The 22,999-nt window shown below is 33.5% G+C and overlaps 1 protein-coding gene across 1 annotated transcript; it reads left to right on the top strand.

Moving 5' to 3' along the window:
* Window positions 1-12,122: 12,122 nt before the first annotated feature.
* Window positions 12,123-13,880, top strand: LOC105349049 (uncharacterized). Its single transcript, XM_066079265.1, has 3 exons — window positions 12,123-12,182; window positions 12,903-13,082; window positions 13,407-13,880. Exons 1-3 carry the CDS (start codon window positions 12,123-12,125, stop codon window positions 13,878-13,880), a joined length of 714 nt encoding a protein of 237 aa, XP_065935337.1.
* The last annotated feature ends 9,119 nt before the right edge of the window (window positions 13,881-22,999 follow it).

The raw sequence follows: 22,999 nt of genomic DNA, 5'->3' as shown, positions 1-22,999 counted from the left end.
ACAAAATAATACATTACAGTAATGGGTTCACGTACGCTATGTAAATTTCCATGATTTTCTTTTCATTGGTTTCTTTAGTAGATGAACATGCAAGCAGCCCAACTTCCTTTATGCAAGCGGCACACAGGCGTTTAAGGTCACCTGAGTGTAGTCCTTGAATTGACATGTCAGTCAGAGTCTCATGTTTGCAGCTTAAGAATCATTTTGAATTCTTAACCGTAATCTGAGATAACACTGACTATTAGCCTGGTTTAATTATTTGATGTTTGAAAAATATTATAGCATTAAATGATTTATTTTTGACGTCGTCGTGTCAATAACTGCCGTCAGGTGAGCAGACAAATTGAATAACGCGCGTTAGCGCGTTATGATAATTTGTCTGTTCACCTGACGGCAGTTATTGACACGACGACGTCAAAAATAAATCATTTAATGCTTATATTTACATTCCCTTACTGAAGAAATCAATTGTTTACTTAAATAAATCGATATTAAGTGCAGATCACGGAGGGAGTGAATAAGTAACAGCAAGAACAGCTGTTTTGTAAAACCGGTTTAAACTGGTTTTCACATAGACTGTTGAGATGAGATCGACGAGCATGAAAATATAATTCATGATAAATAACTCTTGAAATGTTGCTTTTTACAATAAAGTCAACTTTTTTGTCGAATAATTATAAAACATGGTGTTTTGACAACATTCATGAAATACATTTTTTAACCGATAACATAGAAATCACTCTTTGAGAACTACTTATGTAAATTACTCGTAAATTCATACGCAGTGAATAGGTGTTGCATTTAGAGGCATTTAACCATTACGGAACTTAATAGAAAAACACAGTAGAATGTAAATATACAAATTTTCTACACCTTATACAAACATTTCCAACGATAAAATAAATGCAAGGCTCGTTGTCATCATGATGGCTGCTTTTTCAACATAAATGGAACTCGTAAAAGTTACAAACCTTTCATCGGTCATTTTCTAAATAAGTTTGTTCAGATATCTTCGAGTCAATGCTTATTATTAATTATCTCCGCTCTACTGAGAATATCCAAAATTAACAAAGTTGACATTGGGAAGTTGCGTTTGATTGGTACAAAGTAGGGCATGCCTGAACAAGTAGTGTGTTAAAATCTCAAGCATCCACAATGAATAGTTGCCAAGAAATCTTTGTCGATTTTTTTATTTTAAAAATTAGGTTAAAAAAACAATAAAGTCGTCATTTTACAAGAAGTTGACGTCCAATTGGTACAAAAATGAATCCTTACTTATGACATGCCTACACAAATACCGTGTTAAAATTTCAAGCATATACGTAAAAGAGTTGCTGAGAATTTTTTGACAAAAATTACTTTAACAGTGTAGGCTATAAATAGAAAAAGTCGTCATATCGCTGGAGCTGACCTCTGATAGGTAAAACAATAGATCACAAAGTACGTCAATCCTAGATTAATAGTGTGTTAAAATTTCAAGAAGAAATGCTAAGAAATTTTTGACAATAAATTTGTTAAAGTCGTCATTTACGTTCTACTGAAATAAAAATAGATTCCAAAGAAGGTCATGCCAAATCAATAAGTTTTTATAAAATATTAGGCATCTGCGAGAAACAGTTGCTGAGATATCTTTGGAGAAGATTTGATTTATACAATTTCTCTAAAAATAAACAAATTCGTTATTTTACAGGAAGTTGACGCATGATTGAAACAAAAATGGATCCCAACTTATGAAACGTCTACACAAACAGTGTATTAAAATTTCAAGCATCCACAATGAATAGTTGCCAAGAAATCTTTGTCGATTTTTAGCTCACCGAGACGAAGTCAGGGGGAGCTTATGCTATACCCTCGGCGTCGGCGTCGGTGTCGGCGTCCGGACCTGGTTAAAGTTTTTGTTGCAGGTCCTGTATCTAAGCTATTACTTGTCCTATCTTCACCAAACTTGCATGGATGATGCATCTGGACCTATTTATGGATTGAAAGTCTTGGGTGCTGAATCTGAGTCCTAAATTTCAGATGCTGGAGGAGGTTAAGGTTGTTGGACCAGGTTAAAGTCTTGTTGCAGGTGCCCTTTGATAGCAATATCTAAGTTACTGCAAGTCCGTACTTCACCAAACTTGCATGGATGGTGTGTCTTATGATACTGATGCACCAGACAGGCTTGAGTGCTGAATCTGAGCTATAGGTTTCGGATGCTGGAGGAGGTTAAGGTTTTTGGACCAGGTTAAAGTTTTTGTTGCAGGTGCCCTTTGATAGCAATATCTAAGTTACTGCAGGTCCGTACTTCACCAAACTTGCATGGATGATGTGTGTCTTATGATACTGATGCACCAGACAGGCTTGAGTGCTGAATCTGAGCTATAGGTTTCGGATGCTGGAGGAGGTTAAGGTTTTTAGAGCTGGTTAAAGTTTTTGTTGCAGGTGCCCTCTGATGATTATATCTTAGTTACTGCTGGTCCGTACTTCACCAGACTTCCATGAATGGTGTGTCTTATGATACTGATGCACCAGACAGGCTTGAATGCTGAATCTGAGCTATACGTTTCGGATGCTGAAGGAGGTTAAGGTTTTTAGAGCTGGTTAAAGTTTTTGTTGCAGGTGCCCTCTGATGATTATATCTTAGTTATTACTTGTCCTAACTACACCAGACTTCCATGGATGGTGCGTCCATGATACTGATGCACCTGACAGGTTTGAATGCTGAGTCTGAGCCATAGGTTTCAGATGCTGGATATGGTTAAGTTTTTTGGAACAGGTCACATGTTTAATAGATAATAGTACTTTTTCAAACTTGCATAGTTGATTAAACTATTGTATGAATGAATCACAGAGGAAGCTTCAGATGCAGAGCTTGATCTCCATTATCAAGGATGCTGAAAAATATATCTTAGTTATTACAGGTCCTAACTTCTACAAACTTGAATGAATGGTGTGTCTTATGATTCAGATACACCTGACGTGCATGGATGTTGGATCTGAGCCATAGGTTGCGGATGCTGGAGCAGGTTAAGGTTTTAATTGCTAGTGCCCTCTGATGATGATATCTTAGTTATAACTGGTCTGAAGTTCACCAAACTTGCATGGAGATGCGTCTTATGTATACTGATGCACCTGACAGGCTTGAATGCTGAATCTGAGCCATAGGTTTCGCATGCTGGATGAGGTTTAGTTTTGTTGGAACAGGTCACATGTTTTATAGATGATAGCTTGCATAGTTGATTTAACTATATTATCAATGAAACGCAGAGGTTGCTTCAGATGCAGAGCCTGATCTCCATTATCAAGGATGCTAAAGAAATCTCCTACCTCACTCAAACCTGCTCGATAGATAGATGTGTTTGTTGATAAATAATATAACATGATTCCTATGATATAGTATTGTATGGTATGAAACAATATTGTTTAATATGTTACAATATAATATCATATGTAATATTATAAAAAGTTATTTGATACGATATGAAATTGTATCAATTTTTTTGATATTTTATGTTATGATATTGTATTATGATATCATTATATATAGTATTGTATATTATGATACAATATTGTATAATATTATATTGTATTATTAATTTATTATTTAATCACATGATACTATTACATAAGATATTGCAAAATATAATATTGTATCCTATGATACTATATTGTATATTCTATAATATTGTATCATACGATTTTGTATAATATGATATTAGTTTCTGTAATATAGAATTATATCACATGAAATTGTATAACATGAAACTGTTATATTTATATAATATCGTATCATACGATATTGTATAATATGATATTGGTTTATAATATGAAATATTATCACATTACATGAAATTGTATAGTATGATATTGTAAAATATATTATTGTATCATATGATACAATATGTATAATATAATATTGTATTATATAATATTTTACTTTATCACATAATATTGTATCATTTGATATGATACAACATCGTATCAAATAATATTGTTTCATATAATACAATATCATATTATGTATCAAAAATGATACAGTTTCATACAATATCATACTATATTTATATAATAGTGTTGTGTTGTGCATGTACTATGCCTAAATAGTAGTCAGGGTTTGATACATAGTGCACGAGCCGGAGCCGTATCAAAAATGATACAGTTTCATACAATATCATACTATATTTATATAATAGTGTTGTGTTGTGCATGTACTATGCCTAAATAGTAGTCAGGGTTTGATACATAGTGCACGAGCCGGAGGCGAGTGCACTATGTATCAAACCCTGACTACTATTTAGGCATAGTACATGCACAACACAACACTATTGTTATTATTATGCCGACTGTTGAATATACTGACGTGCTTTGCTATAAGTAGCTGTGACGTTCGAGGGTTGACAAGTCCCTAAAAATATTCACCGGAAAAGCAAGCCTTTGTTATTGTTGTTTCTTTTCCTTCAAATTAATCAATTGATTTGATTGTTTATTTAATCAACAAATTGTTGTACAATAAAAAGTCAACAGAGGTGTATGTTCTTTTCAAGAAATGAGAGACGTTTGGCCTTGCCGAGAAAACTCGAAATGTTTTGCAGACGAAATCTCATTGAATTTTTTTTCTTGTACATTCTTTATCAAGCGTCATTTAAAAAAGCGTTTTTGTGATTCTCATGTAGAATTTCTTTGAAAAATGCTCAATCAATTTGTTCAAAAGTTTAAAAGAAACTTTAACTTTAAAATTACCGTCAATAATGAAGTGTTTTTGGAAAAATGAATAATTTTAATTGCTTGATGTCAGTCGTATATATCTACGTTATATATATATAAATACCGCATATTTTGATAGCTGCTGCTTTAGCGGAGCGGTAACACGTTAGGCTTCACGCTGGAATGATTTTAGCGTCGTGAGTTCGAATCCCGCTGTCGGCGCTTGAAAGATTTTCGTTGAAACCATTTGCCGTGCTCTATTTCGGCATAGTATGCTTACGCTATATAAATCCTTTGATACTATGCGAAAATAGATGAGTATTGAATATATAGTGACAAACTGACAGAAGGCATAATAATATACAATATAATATTATATGTTTCAATGTTATGATGTATTATGTAATATGATATTGTTATATAATACTACATTGTTCATTGTTTTATATATTATGATGTTGTTTTATTTGATCAAATATAATAACATATAACACAATACAATGTCATATCATACGTTACAATATCATATCTCATCATTGTTTATTATGGTAATTTATTGTATTATATGATATATGTTGTAAATATGATAGGATGCAATATTTAATTTTATATTATTGTATTGATTAACATATGAACATATGATTATCATACAATTTTTTAACAGATGATATACGATTTTGTGTCAAAACAGAATCCATGAATATCCAAGATCATAAGTATGATTTTCATTTAATATGTTAAAGGTGGTCTCATAAAGGTGAAGTCTCATAAGGGTGATGTCTCGTCTCGGTGAGCTTTGTAATCTGTGATTACCTATGTTTATATTTTAAAAATTAGGTTAACAATTTTACAAGAAGTTGACGTCCAATTGGTACAAAAATGAATCCTTACTTATGACATGCCTACGCAAATACCGTGTTAAAATTTCAAGTATATACGAAAAAGAGTTGCTGAGAATTTTTTGACAAAAATTACTTTAACAGTGTAGGCTATAAATAGAAAAAGTCGTCATATAGCTGGAGCTGACCTCTGATAGGTAAAACAATAGATCCAAAAGTACGTCAATCCTAGATAAATAGTGTGTTAAAATTTCAAGAAGAAATGCTAAGAAATTTTTGACAATAAATTTGTTAAAAAAGTCGTCATTTACGTTCTACTGAAATAAAAACAGATTATAAAAAATGTCATGCCAAATCAATAAGTTTTTATAAAATATTAGGCATCTGCGAGAAACAGTTGCTGAGATATCTTTGGTGAAGATTTGATATAAGAATTTGGCTAAAAATAAACAAATTTGTTATTTTACAGGAAATTGACGCATGATTGAAACAAAAATGGATCCCAACTTATGAAACGTCTACACAAACAGTGTATTAAAATTTCAAGCACGTGCGATAAAGTGTTGCTTAGAAATGTTTGAAGAATATTTCTTTAAAATATAGGATATAAATAGACAAAGTCGTCATTTATCAGAAAACTGACCTCTAATTGGAACAACAATAAATCCCAATGTACGTAAAATCCTAAACAAATAGTGCGTAAAAAGGTTACCATTTGCTATAGAGAGTTGCTTAGAAATCTTTGACGAATTTTTTTTTTTTAAATTTAGATGAAACAATCAAATTCGTCATTTAACAGGAGTTGACATCCAATGGGTGCTAAAGAGAATATGAATGTATTGCATGCCTAATTAAATAATGTCTGTTAATATATTAAACATCTGCGATAGGTACTTGCTTAGAAATCTTTGGTGAAAATTTGTTTCAAAAATTAAGCTAGAATATAAAAAAGTCGTGATTTTACAGGAAGTTGAAGTCGGTTTGGGACAAAAAAGGATCCCAACGTATAACATGTGTAAAATAATAGTGTGCTAAAATCAAAAACCTACGATAAAGAAAAGCTTAGAAATCTTTGACGAAATTTTCTTAAAAGTATAGGCTGTAAAAAGACGAAATAGTCATTTACCAGGAAGCTGACCTTTGATAAGTACAACAATAGATCCCAACGTATGACATGCCTTACCAATTAGTGTGATAAAATTTAAAGTTTCCACAACTAATAGTTGCCAAAAATCTTTGCCAAAATTAAAAAAAAAATTAGGCTTAAATAAACAAATTCGTCATTTAACATAAAGTTGAAGTCGGTTTGGTACAAAAATGGATCCCAACGTATTACACGTGTACAGTAATAGTGTGCTAAAATTTCAAAAAAACTACAATAAAAAAAAGCTTAGAAAACTTTGACGAAATCTTCTTAAAAGTGTAGGCTGTAAATAGACAAAATAGTCATTTACCAGGAAGCTGACCTTTGATAAGTACAACAATAGATCCCAACGTATGACATGCCTTACCAATTAGTGTGATAAAATTTAAAGTTTTCACAACTAATAGTTGCCATAAATCTTTGCCAAAAAAAAAAAATTAGGCTTAAATAAACAAATTCGTTATTGATGTCAGGTTGTTACAAAAGGAGATCCAAAATTAATGACTGCCTAATCAAATACTGAGTTAAATGAATAAGATACTGCGATAAACAGTTGCTGAGATATCTTTGGCGAATTTTTTTTTATTTATTTGGGGCTTAAAATATAAAGTCGTCACTTATTACGAAGTTGACGTCCGAATGATACAAAAATAAATCCGAACGTATGAAATTCCTACACATATATTGTGTCAAAATTTCAAGCATCTCTGGTAAACAGTTCTTGAGAAATCTTTGACAGATAATTCTTTAAATATTTAAGCTATAAGTAGACAAGGTCGTCATTTAATAGAAAGCCGACCTCTGATATGTACATCAACAGATCCCAACGTATGTCAAACCGAAACAAATACTGTATTAAAATTTTAACCTTCTGCTATAAAGAGTTGCTGAGATATCGTTTACGAAAATTTGTTTTGAAATTAAGATGAAAGAACCAGATTAGTCATTTAACAGGATTTGACATCCAATGGGTGCAAAAAAAGGATAAGAATGTATTGCATGCCTAATTCTTATGCGATAGATACTTGATGAGAAATCTCTGGTGAAAATTTGTTTCAAAAATTAGACTAGAAATAAACAAAGTCGTCATTTTACAGGAAGTTGTACAGAAATAGTGTGTTAAATTTAAAAAAAATTCGATTAAGAAAAGCTTAGAAATCTATGACGAAATTTCTTTAAAATTATAGCCTGTTAATAGTTGCTGAGAAATCTTTGGTGAAAATTAGTTAACTAATAGTTAGTTAAAAAAAATTAGGCTAGAAATAAACAAAGTCGTAATTTTACAGGAAGTTAAAGTTGAATTGTTTCAAAAATGGATCCCAACCTATGGCATGCGTAAAGAAATGATATGTTAAAATTTCAAACCTCTACGATAAAGAAAAGCTAAGAAATCTTTGACGAAATTTCCTTAAAATTATAGGCTGTAAATAGCCAAAATAGTCATTTAGCAGGAAGCTGACCTCTGATAGGTACAAAAATAAATCCCAAAGTATGGCATTCCTAAACAATTAGTGTGCTAAAATTTAAAGTATCCACACCGATTAGTAAAGATTTGCTTAGAATTTTTTGAAGAATACTTCTTTAAAACTAAAGGCTATAAATAAACAAAGTCTTTGTTCAACAGGAAGCCCACCTCTGATAGGTACATCAATAGATCCGAATGTATGTCAAACCTAAACTAATATTGTATTAAAAAATTTCAACCTTCGCTCTTAAGAGTTGCTGAGGTAACGTTGACGAACATTAATTTTGAAATTAAGATGAAAATAAACAAATTCGTCATTTAACAGGAAGTTGACATTCCATAAGTGCAAAATTGGATATGAATGTATTGCATGCCTAATTCAAAAGTGTCTGTAAAAATACTAAACATCTGCGATATATAGTTGTGTAGGAGTTACAGATTTATTAATTATGAAATTAATAAATCTATAAATAAAAGTAATTAATTTATCGATAATTAAATTAATATAATTATGTTTTAATTATGGTACAAATAAACTTAAAACTTAATACTAAAGTATATAATAAAATCTTTAAAAATCTGGTCATGGTCAATTGAATAGAACAGGCAGCTATCTTGACCATGGTATAAATTGCCCTAGGGTTGAAATTAAGGTTCTGGCCAAATATACAATGTATCTAGGTATTCAATTTGTTTTTAGTTTTGTCTTCTTTGTTTTTATTGGTTGTTAATATTTCCCTCCAAATTCTTGGAGCTGGTTTGTTATATTTCTTTGTCACATCAAAGAGAGTGGAGGTGTTTTTGTAATCTGAGAGCTGACTTTTGAGACGTAACAAACTCTACCTCTTGGTAAGTTAACATTACTAATTCTAATAATTTTGATTAATAATTCAACATTTCATTAACAGTGAATTCTATAATTTTGCCAAATTAAACAATTTATAGACAAAATCTTTGGTAAAAATTTGTTTTAAAAATTAGGCTGAAAATAGAGAAAGTCGTCATTAAAGGAACTTGACGTCGGATTGTTTCAAAACTGAATCCAACCTATGGCATGCGTACAGATTTCATGTGTTAAAATTTCAAACATCTACGATAAAGGAAAGCTAAGAAATATTTAACGAAATTTCTTTCAAATCATAGGCTGTAAATAGACAAAATCTTTGGTAAAAATTTGTTTTAAAATTAGGCTAGAAATAAACAAACTCAGTCATTTTAGAGGAAGTTGACGTCGGATAGTTTCAAAACTGGATCCCAACCTATGGCATGCGTACAGAAATGATGTGTTAAAATTTCAAACATCTACGATAAAGAAAAGCTAAGAAATCTTATAAGTTATAAGCTGTAAATAGCCATAATAGTCATTTAGCAGGAAGCTGACCTCCGATAATTACAAAAATAGATCCCAAAGTATGGCATTCCTAAACAATTTGTGTGATAAGATTTTGAACAACCACAAGATATAGTTGTCAAGAAATCTTTGTCAAAAATGTGTTTAAAAGATTAGGCTTTAATAAACGTTGTCGGCAATTAACAGGATATTGACGTCTGATTGGTGCAAACAAAGATCTAAACATCCAGAGGTCCCCTTCGCTCAACACAAAGGTCAAGAATTTTAAAATCCAGAAGTTCCATTCGCTCAACACAAAGGTCCAGAATTTCAACATCCAGAAGTCCCATTCGCTCAACACAAAGGTCAGGAATCTCAAGGTCCAGGAGTCCTGTTCTCTGAACTGCTCAAGATTTTCAAGATCAAAAAGCAGTGACAGGCATCACAATAGGTCAAGGCACTCTATGTTACAAAGCAGTAAAAGGTCAACCCTGAGAAGAGAAAGCCCAAAAAGGTCTAACAAAAGATTTGAACATTCTAGGAGCTATAATAGGCCTTGTAGCAGGTTAAGTGTAGAGAGAACCCCAACACTTCCATCTCTTTTTAAGCAAAAGCAGCATCAGTCCTCAACAGAATTCTTTCCCAAGACCGAAGAAAGTGCGTACTGTGTTGTTACTTGTTTGGATAATTTTCCAATTTTATCCGGTTCGAGATTGTTGGGTTTATCGAATATCCGGAGGGATATTTTTATAATGAGAAAGGCTTCGCGCCACACATCATGGTTTTCTGTTTACCAACTAAACACGGCTTGGATGTTTATAAACTGTAAGTGTCATGTCTTTGCATTGATTATAGTGTCGAATAATTACGTTACATTTTAAGTGCATCAGTTATTTTTACATGTCACATCATATTTACAGCAGAAATAGAGATTTGTGTATTGGCAGGACGTTAGCATTGAGTAAAACATAGCTTGGACTATCTCATTATTTCTCTAACATGATTTTATTCCATACATTTTATAATTTGCTGTCTCGATAACTTACCAGAACCTTTTAGTAGTAAATTTGACATGTTATGATTGTTAGATTTTACAGCTTACATTATGTACATTAGTTTTCTCAAGAAAAAGAAATACAGAACCCGTAGAATTACCACGTTTAGATATTTTTCAAAACAAGGATCAGAAGTAGCACCAAAATAAATTTAGAAAAAAAAATAGGAAGTGAAAGTCAGCAAATAATCACGAAAAATTAGCAGAGGAACCTAAACCAGCCACCGACACTGAACTAGAACTGTCCTAATGGGACTAATAAGAGTCTTGACAGATGCAATTAGTTGTTTCAAATTTTCCTCACTTTCTCCTATGGCACAATGGAACTCCATATCAGAAAATTGATCCCATAGGACTATGATTTTCTTTGATGATGTTGTTAAATTTAATAAACTCCCAAAACAATACCATAATTACCATACTAGGTAAAAATTATGTAATAAAAAAAAATGTTACAAACAATTTTAAAATATTGCCAAAACACTACAATCATATCAGTTATTTTGAATTTCATTTAAATTAATGCCCAATAGGGTCACCTCATCAATTTACTTGACAAATAAATTTAAACAACCTTTAAAAATAGTTTAACTTCTTTATTACTTTGATATTATTTATTTCCTTATAATGGTAGAACTTTTGGTTTACACGAAACAGTTTTAAAATAGCCCCAAAACCATCACCCATTTTACAGATTATCAATTTCCCCTAAACACATGCTCCATCTGAACCATGGCTCAGATAATGGCTCCCTAGGGACAAATGAATTCAGCCACACTTGTCTTTGATGTTCTTATTAGCTCCTAAGAATTTATCATTGACAAACAAAAACTTTGCATTGTCAGTTGATGGAATACTTATAAAAAATATTTTTTTATTAATTAAGACATAAAGACAAAAAACCTCTATCTGGATGTATTTATATAAATATATTTTAGAGTGTTTAAATACTATTGATTAATTAATAAAATCTGTAAGGATTACCTCCCTTACTTTTCAATATTAGTGTACAATATATAGAATAAGGAAAATGAAAACTGTCATAAAATCATTAAATCATGTCTGATCTTAAAAAAAAAATTGCAGGTGCGCGTCGTCAGATGGTGTTCAAATTATGTACATATGTACAAATTTTCAAACAGTTCAATGCAGTAATAAAAAATTCTATAGGGGGGACAAAGTTGCGTCTACAGACAGACGGACGGACAGACAGACGGACAGGGTGAAACCAATATACCCCCCTAAACTTTGTTTGCGGTGGTATAATTAGGATCGAGCGCAGACACCGAATTAAAGTCGTGCACAAACGCCTAATTTCAATCAGGCACAGACGCCAAAATAAGATCGGGCTCAGCTTGCAAAAAGTACCATATTACGAGGACGGGAAGAACAGTAAACAAACCAAGAAGATAAGATAACTACATCAAAAACTCAGAAACGATATGGAGAAAGAAGGAACGGTTCGTAGTACTTTCGCCAACTTGAGAAATCTAAATAGACACCAGAACAAGAAACACATACAAGACGCGAAAGTGAGGAAATGTCCTTTCTGAGGCTGCGAGATATTTTCATTCAGAATGGAGCATCTTGCTTCACACTTGCACATGTCGCATGGGAAAACTGTAACGAAAGCAAAAGTAACAGACAGAAGAACTCCTGAAGAGGTGAGAAAACGATCAGAGATGAACAGTAGAAAAAAATGAATAGACCCAATAAAAAAGATTATTGATATCAACAATTGTGAAGAAATTTTAGAGAACCTTCTAGAAATCAGTGTAAATGTAAATGAACAGAATACAATCCACTGTGATTTTGATCTAGACTTTTCAGATGAATATCTACACAATTAAGAAGAGGAGTTACAACCCAAAGAAAGAAAGCAGACGAGAGTCAATTATCACAGATTCCTTTGGCCGTTGAAGAAGAAGATGGACATTGACCCTGCGTGACAGAAATGGAGGAGTCTCAACCACAAGACCCCCGTGTGATAGAAACCACAATTACCCTGAATCTAGTCACATGGCCATATTGGCCCCACACTAGGTAGAGGGGTTCATGGACATCATAACTATGCAACAAGATTTTTCCTCACATGTGCGGGAGGAGAGAAAAAGATTTTTGAAAAGTATGCTTTTTTGCATATTTTGCCCCGCCCGTGGCAACTATGGGGTGGAAGAGCCAGGAGGATTACTACCAGTTAATATCTCTGATTGTACTTTTTGCAAAACCAATATTTACAATGCTGTTTAATCTGGATAGAGCTATGCACCATTCTCACCATGGCTTTAAAAGTTGACAATATGTATGTCTTCTATAACAATACACAATATAATTATATACACACCTTATTAGTTGAGGCTCTAAATATTTGTTGCATATTACAGGTGCTGCGATTCATTGACTATCAACTCCCAGAAAGCATTGCTTTGGAGGGATTTGTTGCAGATTTTAAAGTAGCACTGTGGAAGGCCTTAAAGGACCGGTTCCCTGGAACATCCATCCAAGGCTGTTTGCTCCACTGGACACGGGCGGTATTTAGGAAAGTACAGGAGCACGGACGTCAGGTAAATGTAAATTCTAATGTACTTGAATGCAATTCCTACTGGTAAAACTTAGTTAATAATTCAGTATTGATCAACATAAATTAAAAGTTATATTGTTTGATTTCTATACATCAAAAATAAAAAATCAGTAGTTCTTTGCAAAATGAAGATATACTGATACAAATTTGTTTTCAGCACAAATAGCATTAATTAGGTATAATATGTTAGCAATTGGTTTTTAGCAATTTGGTATGGCAACGCTGTTGTCCATGAATGAATAAAATATTACATGTACTAGTATTTTTATTCAAGCTACAAATACTCATACATGTTTAATTCTTACAGACTGCCTACAAGAAGAAAAACTCAGTCTACAAGTTCGTGCGCCAACTCCTGGCCCTGCCATTCCCCCCACCTGAGCACATTGAGGAGAACTTCCTACTTCTGGATGGTCGTGCACCAGAGGTTCTTGCTCCAGTGGTGGACTATGTGTATAGGACGTGGATCCGTTCTTCAGTCTTCAAGATCCATCACTGGAGTGTGTTCATGACGTCCATCTGGACGAACAATGATGTGGAGGGATGGCACAACCGCCTAAACACCAGTGTTGCCACCAGGGGATCGGTTCCCTTCTACCATCTTCTTCTTGTTCTGCACAGGGAAGCAACCAGCATCACAGTGCAGATGAAGATGGTGTCTGAAGGGAAGATGCAGAGATTCCAAAGGAAGAGGACTTTAAAGGTAGAATGTCGTGTCTTAAAGCTGTGGAATGACTATAGTGAAAGGTCGATCAGTACAAGTGAACTGTTAAATGGCTGACTACCAGCTTTGAATATGTGATTCGTTGATATCGTGACAGCTGTGCTCCCCTTTGTAAATTGTGCATCTTGTAATGTAAAAATGTCTTTAACTTATTAAGTATGTTTGTTATTGTCACTGCATTTAAAATATCTTGATTTGTTTTACTGAGTTTTTTAAATCAAAATTGCCTTTACTGTTTTTGTTGTTCGTTCGGCCTATGTTTAAAATTCATAATGAATACAAAGATGGATGTAGCTAAGAATATAATAATCGTTGTTCTTGAAAGGATTTTAAAGAATTAAATTAGACACAATTGCAAAATGAGGTAATTGAATACAACTACAAGCAATATAGTTCACACAGTATCAATAATTTCAATGGCAAGTGAAAAAGTTGCTTTTTAACGGTAAAAAAATGTAGTTAACATACTACAATGCAAGAAATTAAGGACATGTAAGAAAATAATTTAAAAACCACAAAAAAAATCATTTCATGATACTCAATCCGTGTCCTTGAATTATTTCTGCCTATAGTAATTATGGTAAATATTTTTACTACATTTAGCAATAATATGGTTATATGGATTAATTGTCTCAATTCGTCATTGAACTAGGCCTATTTTATCCGTAATTAGCTGGGGAGGGCCTCTGATATGCTCATTGATGAATGTGAAGAACATCGCGCAAAAATGAACATAGACTGGACAGATATAACAACCAAATGTGCAAATGTTCATAACATTTTCATAGAAAGATAAATTCTTGCATAAATTACATCAATTCAAAATATATGTTAAGCCAGTAGCTAGTGAATTATTTCGTATCTGTTGATAAATGTGGTCGTAAGTAATAAGTTACATTGAAAAACTCTCCTTCTTCATAAACAGACATTTCCATGATAAAGGTGCAGTCGTACAATGTGTAACAATTCAATTTTTTAAAAAATGTGTGTCTAGAAAAAAGAGATAAATGAATAATATATAAATGCCGAGTTCACCAGGTGCCGGGTTGACCAGCATTCCCCCATCCTACCCCTGTCTGTCATATTTTCAAGTTTGAATTTACACTACCTGAGGCTACTTTACCAGGATACTATCCTGGCTGATTGGTTTCTGAAAAAAAAATTAACCTTCAACGCCCCATTGTGGCCCCACCTTAACCCTGGGGATCATGATTTGAACAAACTTGAATCTATACAATCTGAGGATGCTTCCACACAAGTTTCAGCTTTTCTTGCTGAATGGTTTTTCATCAGAAGATAAAAAAATGTACACTACACATTTACATTTTTTTTGGTAAAAGTTTGAACACCCCCCCCCCCAATTTAGGCACCACCCTACCCATGGGGGTCATGGTTGTAATATCGTAATCCGGAATTGTCCGGGCCTTTATTATTTGTACTTTTGAAACCGGATGTGATGTAAAGCAGTGTGAAAATTAAAACTGAGTGAACATGGCAGCATGTGTTTTTATTGAGTATTAATCGGATGACATCTGACATATAACGGGCCCTAAACATAATATTTGGCGACGAGGATAACAAGATGGCGATCGCTATTCCCGTATTTCCACAATTTGATGCGGATTCAGACAAAACTACCGCCGGAGCGAGGTGGGATCGCTGGATTGGGCGATTGGAAAACCTATTCATTGTTTTGAAACTCGTGGTTGCTGATGATGCAAACCAAGGTGCAGCAAAGTTGATCGATGACAGGAAGAGAGCGTTGTTACTACATTATGTGGGAGAACGAACATACGATTTATATGAAGCGCAAACGGAAGATACGAAATTAACCTATAATGGCACAAAAAGGTACTGTCAGATCATTTTAAACCAAGAAAGAACACTCAAATGGAAGTTTATACGTTCCGTTGCTGTAAACAAAAAGACGGTCAATCGTTAGATGAATTTGTGACATAACTGCGCAAGCTATCAAAGAACTGTAAATTTAATGATGTCGATAGGGAAATACTGTCACAGCTGATACAAAACTGCAAATCAAACCAGCTAAGACGGCGTGCACTCAGAGAAAGCGATAAAGGGCTACAAGATATTCTGGATCTTGGAAGAGCGATGGAGATTTCTATGGAGAGAGAGTCGAACGCCAGTGTTAATAAAGTAAGACACAACAAGCCACCGCCTAGAATGCACCATTTTAAATCACGAGGAGGACAGAGATTCCGAAAACTGTACCGTCCGAAACAAACTACAACTTGTTGGAATTGTTGGGGACCATTTCCGCATAGAAATAACCATTGTCCAGCAAAAGACAAGACATGTTATGCTTGTAAGAATACTGGGCATCTCGAGAAAATGTGTAGGAGCAAGGATATACATAAACCTTCAACTATGCAGGTGAAAGCTATTGATTCAACAACCTTTTCACAAAACGACAGTGATTCGGACTACTGTTATGGTATTCGCATACAGAGTGAAGTAAACTCACTGAAAGGACCCTTCGTCAAAGCAAAACTTAATGACTGTGAAGTGAAACTCTTAGTGGATAGTGGATCCTCAGTTGATATCCTAGATGAAACCACTCACAGAAGAATTGGGAAACCAAAACTACGGAAAGGAAAAATGACATTGACCCCTTACGGAGGAAAAGGCGAAATGAAAGTAATCGGTACCCATACTCTATGAGACCATTTCATGTTGGCGAAGGCGGTTCGCTTCTAGGATACCCGACGGCAAATCAGCTGAAAATATTGACTGTTGTAAACAAAATTTACTCTGTCTACATGAAAATGCTTCCACGCAAGTTTCAGCTTTACTTGCCGACTGCTTTATAGAAAATTTTTAAAAAATATCAACAAATTTGTAATAAATCCTAATCATCTCCCCTTGAAAGATAGCATGTACCTTCATGTTTACAAAGTTGAATCCCCTTTACCAATTGGGGCTTTGTGCCAAGTTTAGTTAAAATTGGCCCAGTGGTTCTGGAAATGAAGTCAAAAATGTAAAAAGTTTACAAATAGACGGACGGACGCCGGACTAAAAGTGAACAGAAATGTTCACTTGAGCTTTCAGCTCAGGTGAGCTAAAAACGATACCCCCACGTAGGAGAAGTCAATATAGCCGAATATATGAATTGAAATGATTTGATATTTCATTCTGCATTATCAGTCATAGGAGATAAAGTCGTGCATTGTTATTATGTTGATAATAATCTGATGTTCAATTCACTGCCCAAGCCATGGGGCAGAAGTTGAGGCATTTTATCGAGGGGTGGGAGGGGGGGGGGGGGTAAATATTGCCATGTATTGAACATGTTTTTACTTACCGTGTGTCGTAATATAATTTTATTACATTAAATTAAAATCATTAAGTTCATTCCTACGTACAAACTATCTTATTACGTAGAAGAAACATTTTGTTAACTCTCCCCGTACAGTGTTCAAATTTAATTTAACTTTTGTATAAAAAAAAATAATCCACACAGCTGCAAATCAATGAGAATAGTTGAATATATTTGCATCTAATCAACCCCTTTATTAATCACATAAAAAAGAATAGAAGCGGAAGCAATTAGAGTATTCTTCGTACAAATTATCTTTTTGTTATTCACTTTTTGAAAGTTAGTTCGTACTGGAATATACATTATTCATTACGGGCCGCCGGAAGGCGGTCCGTTATTTGATACACATTTAAATACTGTTACTGCGTTTCTGCGGGATAGTTCTTTTTTTATTAGAATTAAATAAATACTATGCTTATTTTTATGAATTAAAAGTCAATTTGCATGTAGAAATATGTTTTATGCCTTTTAGAAAATATCACATATTTTTTCTTTTACTCGTAAATGAAAAGTAGGTCAAACTTAGTAAATTGTCGTATTTGGCGCGTTTTTATCGAGACTATAATCTAATCGGAAAATATCGGAGTTCTTCATTCTTTTCAAAACAATGCATCAGGATCGGTATGCGGGACATACTAAAGACCTAAAATATTAAAGACCTGAATGTCATTAAATTTTATATGAATGATATTTTTGAATTTCTATTTGCCGTGTCAAATAAAAAGAGTTTGTGTGTGTATTTATTATATTTCCATGTAAAATGTGGTAGAAAATTTCATGAAATGACATTATATCAATTATTTACGCAAGAATATGACAGAAATGAAAATTTGAATTGACTGGAAAATTTGAACTAATAAATTTTTATTTTATTATGAGGTCCCTTGAAATCATGCTAATACATTAAGTTTTCATTCAATACAATGCAACCAAAATAACCCAAAATGGTTTGAAATACATAATCTCCAAGAGAAAAATGATGAGTTGCACTTTGTATTAGAGTAATGTACGAATCAATGTGTTCTCCATTACTTTATACTATGGCAATGATCATACAATTTCCGTTAGAAATGCTAACAGTAACGAAATCGATTCTTTAAGATAATAGTAAAATGTTAAACTTCAAAACAAGTTGCTGAAAGTATATTAAAATTTACCATAAAAATTAGAACAACCAACTCTTATTTTCTTCTTTGTGGTGTGTTTTTATGTAAACAACCAATGATTCATACAACAATTATATTTTTTGCGGCCCATTTGACGCTTGCGTCAATATGATTTCTTGTCTATACATGAAACAAATAACAAATTGACATGTCAAGAACAATTGAACACAAGATAAGCGCTAAGTCTTACTTTTTAAAAGAGTACACGAATTCCCCGCTGTTTCCTTATTTAACAGACTGGTGACCAATCGTGGGATAAAGATAGTCAAGACCTGGCCTGCGTTCAAGATCGTAGCTGCTACGTAGGGCTACGTAGTTGAACGGTAAGCTAGCCTAGCCGCTACCTAGATATTCTGCCTAAAGCCTTTGTTACCATTTTGTATACCTGAATAAACTTAGGTCTCATAAATATTTAGTGCCAAAGTTTTCGACGCTTCACGAAATTTCATAAATAATTAATGCTAAAGTTTTCGACGCTACCTGCTTGAAGATGTTCAAATGATTATAAATTTGTATTCTAAAATTCCAAACACAATCTAAATTATAATATTTATTATGTACCGTTCAAATAAATTACTATTATTAATTATTATTTCGTCTCATTTTACAATAACAATCAATAAGTAGAACCCTTTATACAAAAGATTCAAGATTCATAAACAGTAACATGTTCATGATGTCAAACATTCCAAGTTGGAAAGGGCATTCGTCGATATTAACGTGGATAAAATTATTTGATATACAATTTACTTTCACTGGTGTATAATTTTCAAAGATGTTCTTTGCGAATTAAATGTGCAACAAACATATTGAAAGGATATTTCTTATGATTATGTTTAACAAAATGGTATATCTGCCTTTTACCACGGTCCATACTATTCCCATACCAAACGCCTTTTTTTACCTCTAAGATTCATCTTGGCAATTCATGCATATGATGGACATCTTAAGTGGGAAAAACGTCGTATATGAAAACTAAGAAGGCATGGATTCCCCCATCCCCCAACTGAAGAAAAAAAAGTTATCTTTTACCTTTGAATACACTTCTTTACGCTTTCCACATCATCGAAACCATATATCAAAAGTGTTTCTTCAGTGCAAAAAAAAAATTTTTTAGTATTTGTCTTATATTTATATAAAAATAATTTACAATGTTTATTCTAAAGTCTTTGTTTTCCAGTGAATTTTTATCAGTTGTTGTACTGTAATGAAGTTCTTTTTAGATTTTGTGGAGGTGATAGCGAAAACGACAAACAGTAAAATAAACAAAACAAAATGAATTTATTTATCAACAAAACAAATTAAAATAATAGAATATGAAGAGATTCACACTCACAAACACACACTCTCACTCTCTCACTAAGAAAGAAAATATAACTTTAAAAAGTTAATCAATCAACACTGACAATGAAACAACAGTGAATTAATTTTTAACACATTCAATTGTCAGTATATATATATGAAACAAATGCTTTAAACGTTGGCTAAATATAGCTATAACAGTATGTAAAGGAATAAACCAACAAATCAAAATTACCAATACTGTTATATGTAATTTCACAGAAAAAGTAAATTGGAATGTTATCTGTAATTAAACAATCAACTTTTATCACTAAGTAAACTGATAAATCATTTAATCATTGAATAGAATTGAAAGTTTGGCTTCAAATAAATGCAAAAGCCACCCTAAAATAGTCACCACTGGGCCTCCATAGCACACAAAACACAAACAGAACGTTTCGTCTCCAGTCCCGGACTCGAAGGTCTCTCACTGGAAACTATCCACACTGGGCCTCCTGACAATAAACGTTCAAACACGAGCTCCCGTGCGTCCCACTTGCGTCACGCGTCGCTCCGTCAACTGCCCTCAGTCAAAGTCCTGCCCCACAAATGCTACGCTAAGCCTTCAACTGTGGTTGCACCACTGACCCACCGGCTTTAACGAAATAACTATCCCTGCACGGCTGGAGAAAATCAAATGCTCAATCAGATTTACAGTAATTTAAGGCTACCCGTCTTCCAGACTAACTTCTGGACTTCGCCAAAATTAACGAACTGGAGGACGAATTCAACAACGTGGCCGCACACTTGACAAGCAGCCACTGCTCTAACTCACCAAACCGGTTATACTAAAAATAGCCCTAATACCGAACACTCTCGATTAACAAATATGGAACACAACTTGGTCAAAAATTACAACTATTTACAAACAAAATACAAAAATGAAATAAACTGAATTCAACTTCATCACATGTACCGACAGCAGCGAAATTGGAGGGCAGAAGTGACTGAGTTTCAACACTGTGTTTTTCTGTAATGAGAAAAAAGATAATAGTTTTGGCTCACATTCTTGCTTAATATGAAGTGCACGTAATATATAACTAACTACATTGTAGTTAATATGTAACTCTCTTTGTATTGCAAGTGAGGAAAACTGTGGATTTCTACTGTCACCACTATTCGATACTTTGTGTGTTGTTGGTGTAAATGCCGAGGGTGAATTGGCCTTATCTTAACAGAGGGTGACCTTTAACGGTAGCTTCGACCTGTTACAGCAGAGAGTAACCTTGAACGGTGGGTCCGACCTTATCTAGCAGAGGGTGATCTTTAACGGTAGCTTTGACCTGTTACAGCAGAGAGTAACCTTGAGCGGTGGGTCCGGCCTAAGCTAGCAGAGAGTGACCTTGAACGGTGGGTCCGGCCTAGGGTAGCAGAGGGTGATCTTTAACGGTATCTTTGACCTGCTACAGCGGAAGGTAACCTTGAACGGTAGGTACGGTCTGATCTATCTGAGGATGACCTTGAACATCATTGCCTGTTTAATATGCTTGATCAGATGTACACCAACATAAACATGATTACTAAGCATTAATGACCACTGACACTGTTAAAAATTTCCCTTTTAAACTAAACAACTTCTTTAGTATTAATTACTTAGTTTTTATTTAGAAAAGATACAACAACTTATCCTAAACTATTTTTTTGCACGAATTTGTTTTTAAAAAAATTGTATTTGTTACAAAAACAAGCATTATTTGAAATATACTTAAAATAATAATCACATCCTCACCACTGTAATAAAAATGTTCTTGTTTCCTGTCCACTCTCTTTGCAGTCTCAACAAAAAAAATAGAGCACTTTATCACCAAATTCATATTGAATGTAAAAGACACTCTGCAAAGTAAAATATCAAAAGACCTGATAGGTCTTTAAGGCTGCAAAAAGTACCCCAGGGGAGACTAGTGTTGGCCTAGGTGTTAAAGTTCTTACATTCTTTAATGCTTCTTTAACAGTTTGTCTGTGCTGTGTGGCTAGATTTTCGTCCATCTCCTTCATCCTGTTTTCAAGATTCTTTGAATCTGCAGCCGCCCTCTGAAAGGGGGAGGGTAATGGCCATAGATCCTGACATAGGCTGCGCTGGCTCCAAGCTAGAGATAGGCTCCTCTTTAAAGTGACTTCCTCTTGGGGCACGAACATTATTTTCCTAAGATCAAGATAAATAATTTAGGAAATGTATATTAAATATACTGTTTTATGAAATTTATTTTCTACAAAGACATTAAAGGGGCATGGTCACGATTTTGGCCAATTTCTAATTTTATTATTTACAATGCTTTAAAAATGCATTCTTAATGATCAAATGAAATTTGAGAGTCATTAGTGCAGTTATAAGAAAATACAGAGCTTACAATTCTTTGTAATGTAAACAAAGCTTGTACCCTGTATTTGTTTACATATGATCAATATACCAGTTAAAAATATTTTCTAAGCTGATTTGTCTATTTTTTTTATTCATTTTAAACATAGATAAACAGTCTAGCAGGAGTATCACATATCACTGAGTCAATAATAAGTTGGAAAATTTTGTCAGAACACTGAATACCATTTCTTGATATTTCTAAAATCTCATTGATGAAATCTTCAAGATATTGACAAACATTGTCTGGCTTTGACAGTCCGTAATATAGACCAATAACAAATTGCTTTTTTATCTCAAGGTTTGAAAACATTCCTAAAATTGGCCAAAATTGGTCACTTTCACTTTTAAACAATGGTAATCCATCTATGTTTATTTGATTTTTCAAGCAAAATTGATCAACAATGTATCAATCAATGAATATGCCTTGAGTTGCTGATTTACTGCTGAAGAAATGCCAAAATGGTAATAATGCCCACCACACTTATATGAAATGACGTGATTTACCTTTGTTTTTAGTAAAGTACGTGGATCTTTTGGTAAAAACGGATGACGTTTTTTCTTTAAAATAAATAGCAGATCAGAAGTCATTACATTTGGAACTTGATGTTTAACTGCCTAGTGTCTGAGCTCATCGTACAAACTTTCCTCACAATGATCAGGCCAGCATTTTTATTTTTTTTTTATTTTTAGATTTACGAAATATTTTTAAAAACGTTTCGGTAGGAGGAGGGGGAAAAAAATAAAAGATTGAAAAATCTCTGTCGGGAAAAAAAAATAAAAATAAAACAAATTTGTTTCCGTTATTTTTTTATTTTGTTTTTTTGCTTTTTTAAAGCATTTCTGGTTACAACTGGGTGGCCCATTTGCAAACAGGTTTTGCAAATGGGTCTTACAATCCCATGCTTCCTCTTCAAGGATTCTATTTCTGGGGTTGAGTTTGGCTGAATATCTCCACAATGGAAGTAAATTTCAT

Source organism: Magallana gigas, chromosome 1 (genome assembly GCF_963853765.1).
Source record: "Magallana gigas chromosome 1, xbMagGiga1.1, whole genome shotgun sequence".
Classification (NCBI taxonomy): Eukaryota; Metazoa; Mollusca; class Bivalvia; order Ostreida; family Ostreidae; genus Magallana; species Magallana gigas.
Note: the sequence above shows the minus strand (reverse complement) of the source record. Positions and strands in the feature narration are given on the sequence as shown.

Excerpts from the sequence above, each read along its gene's own strand:
- LOC105349049 (XM_066079265.1), top strand. The coding sequence starts at position 12,123 with ATGTCGCATGGGAAAACTGTAACGAAAGCAAAAGTAACAGACAGAAGA. Across the intron at positions 12,183-12,902 it reads ACAGAAGAACTCCTGAAGAG|GTGCTGCGATTCATTGACTA; the intron begins GTGAGAAAACGA and ends TGCATATTACAG. Across the intron at positions 13,083-13,406 it reads TACAGGAGCACGGACGTCAG|ACTGCCTACAAGAAGAAAAA; the intron begins GTAAATGTAAAT and ends TAATTCTTACAG.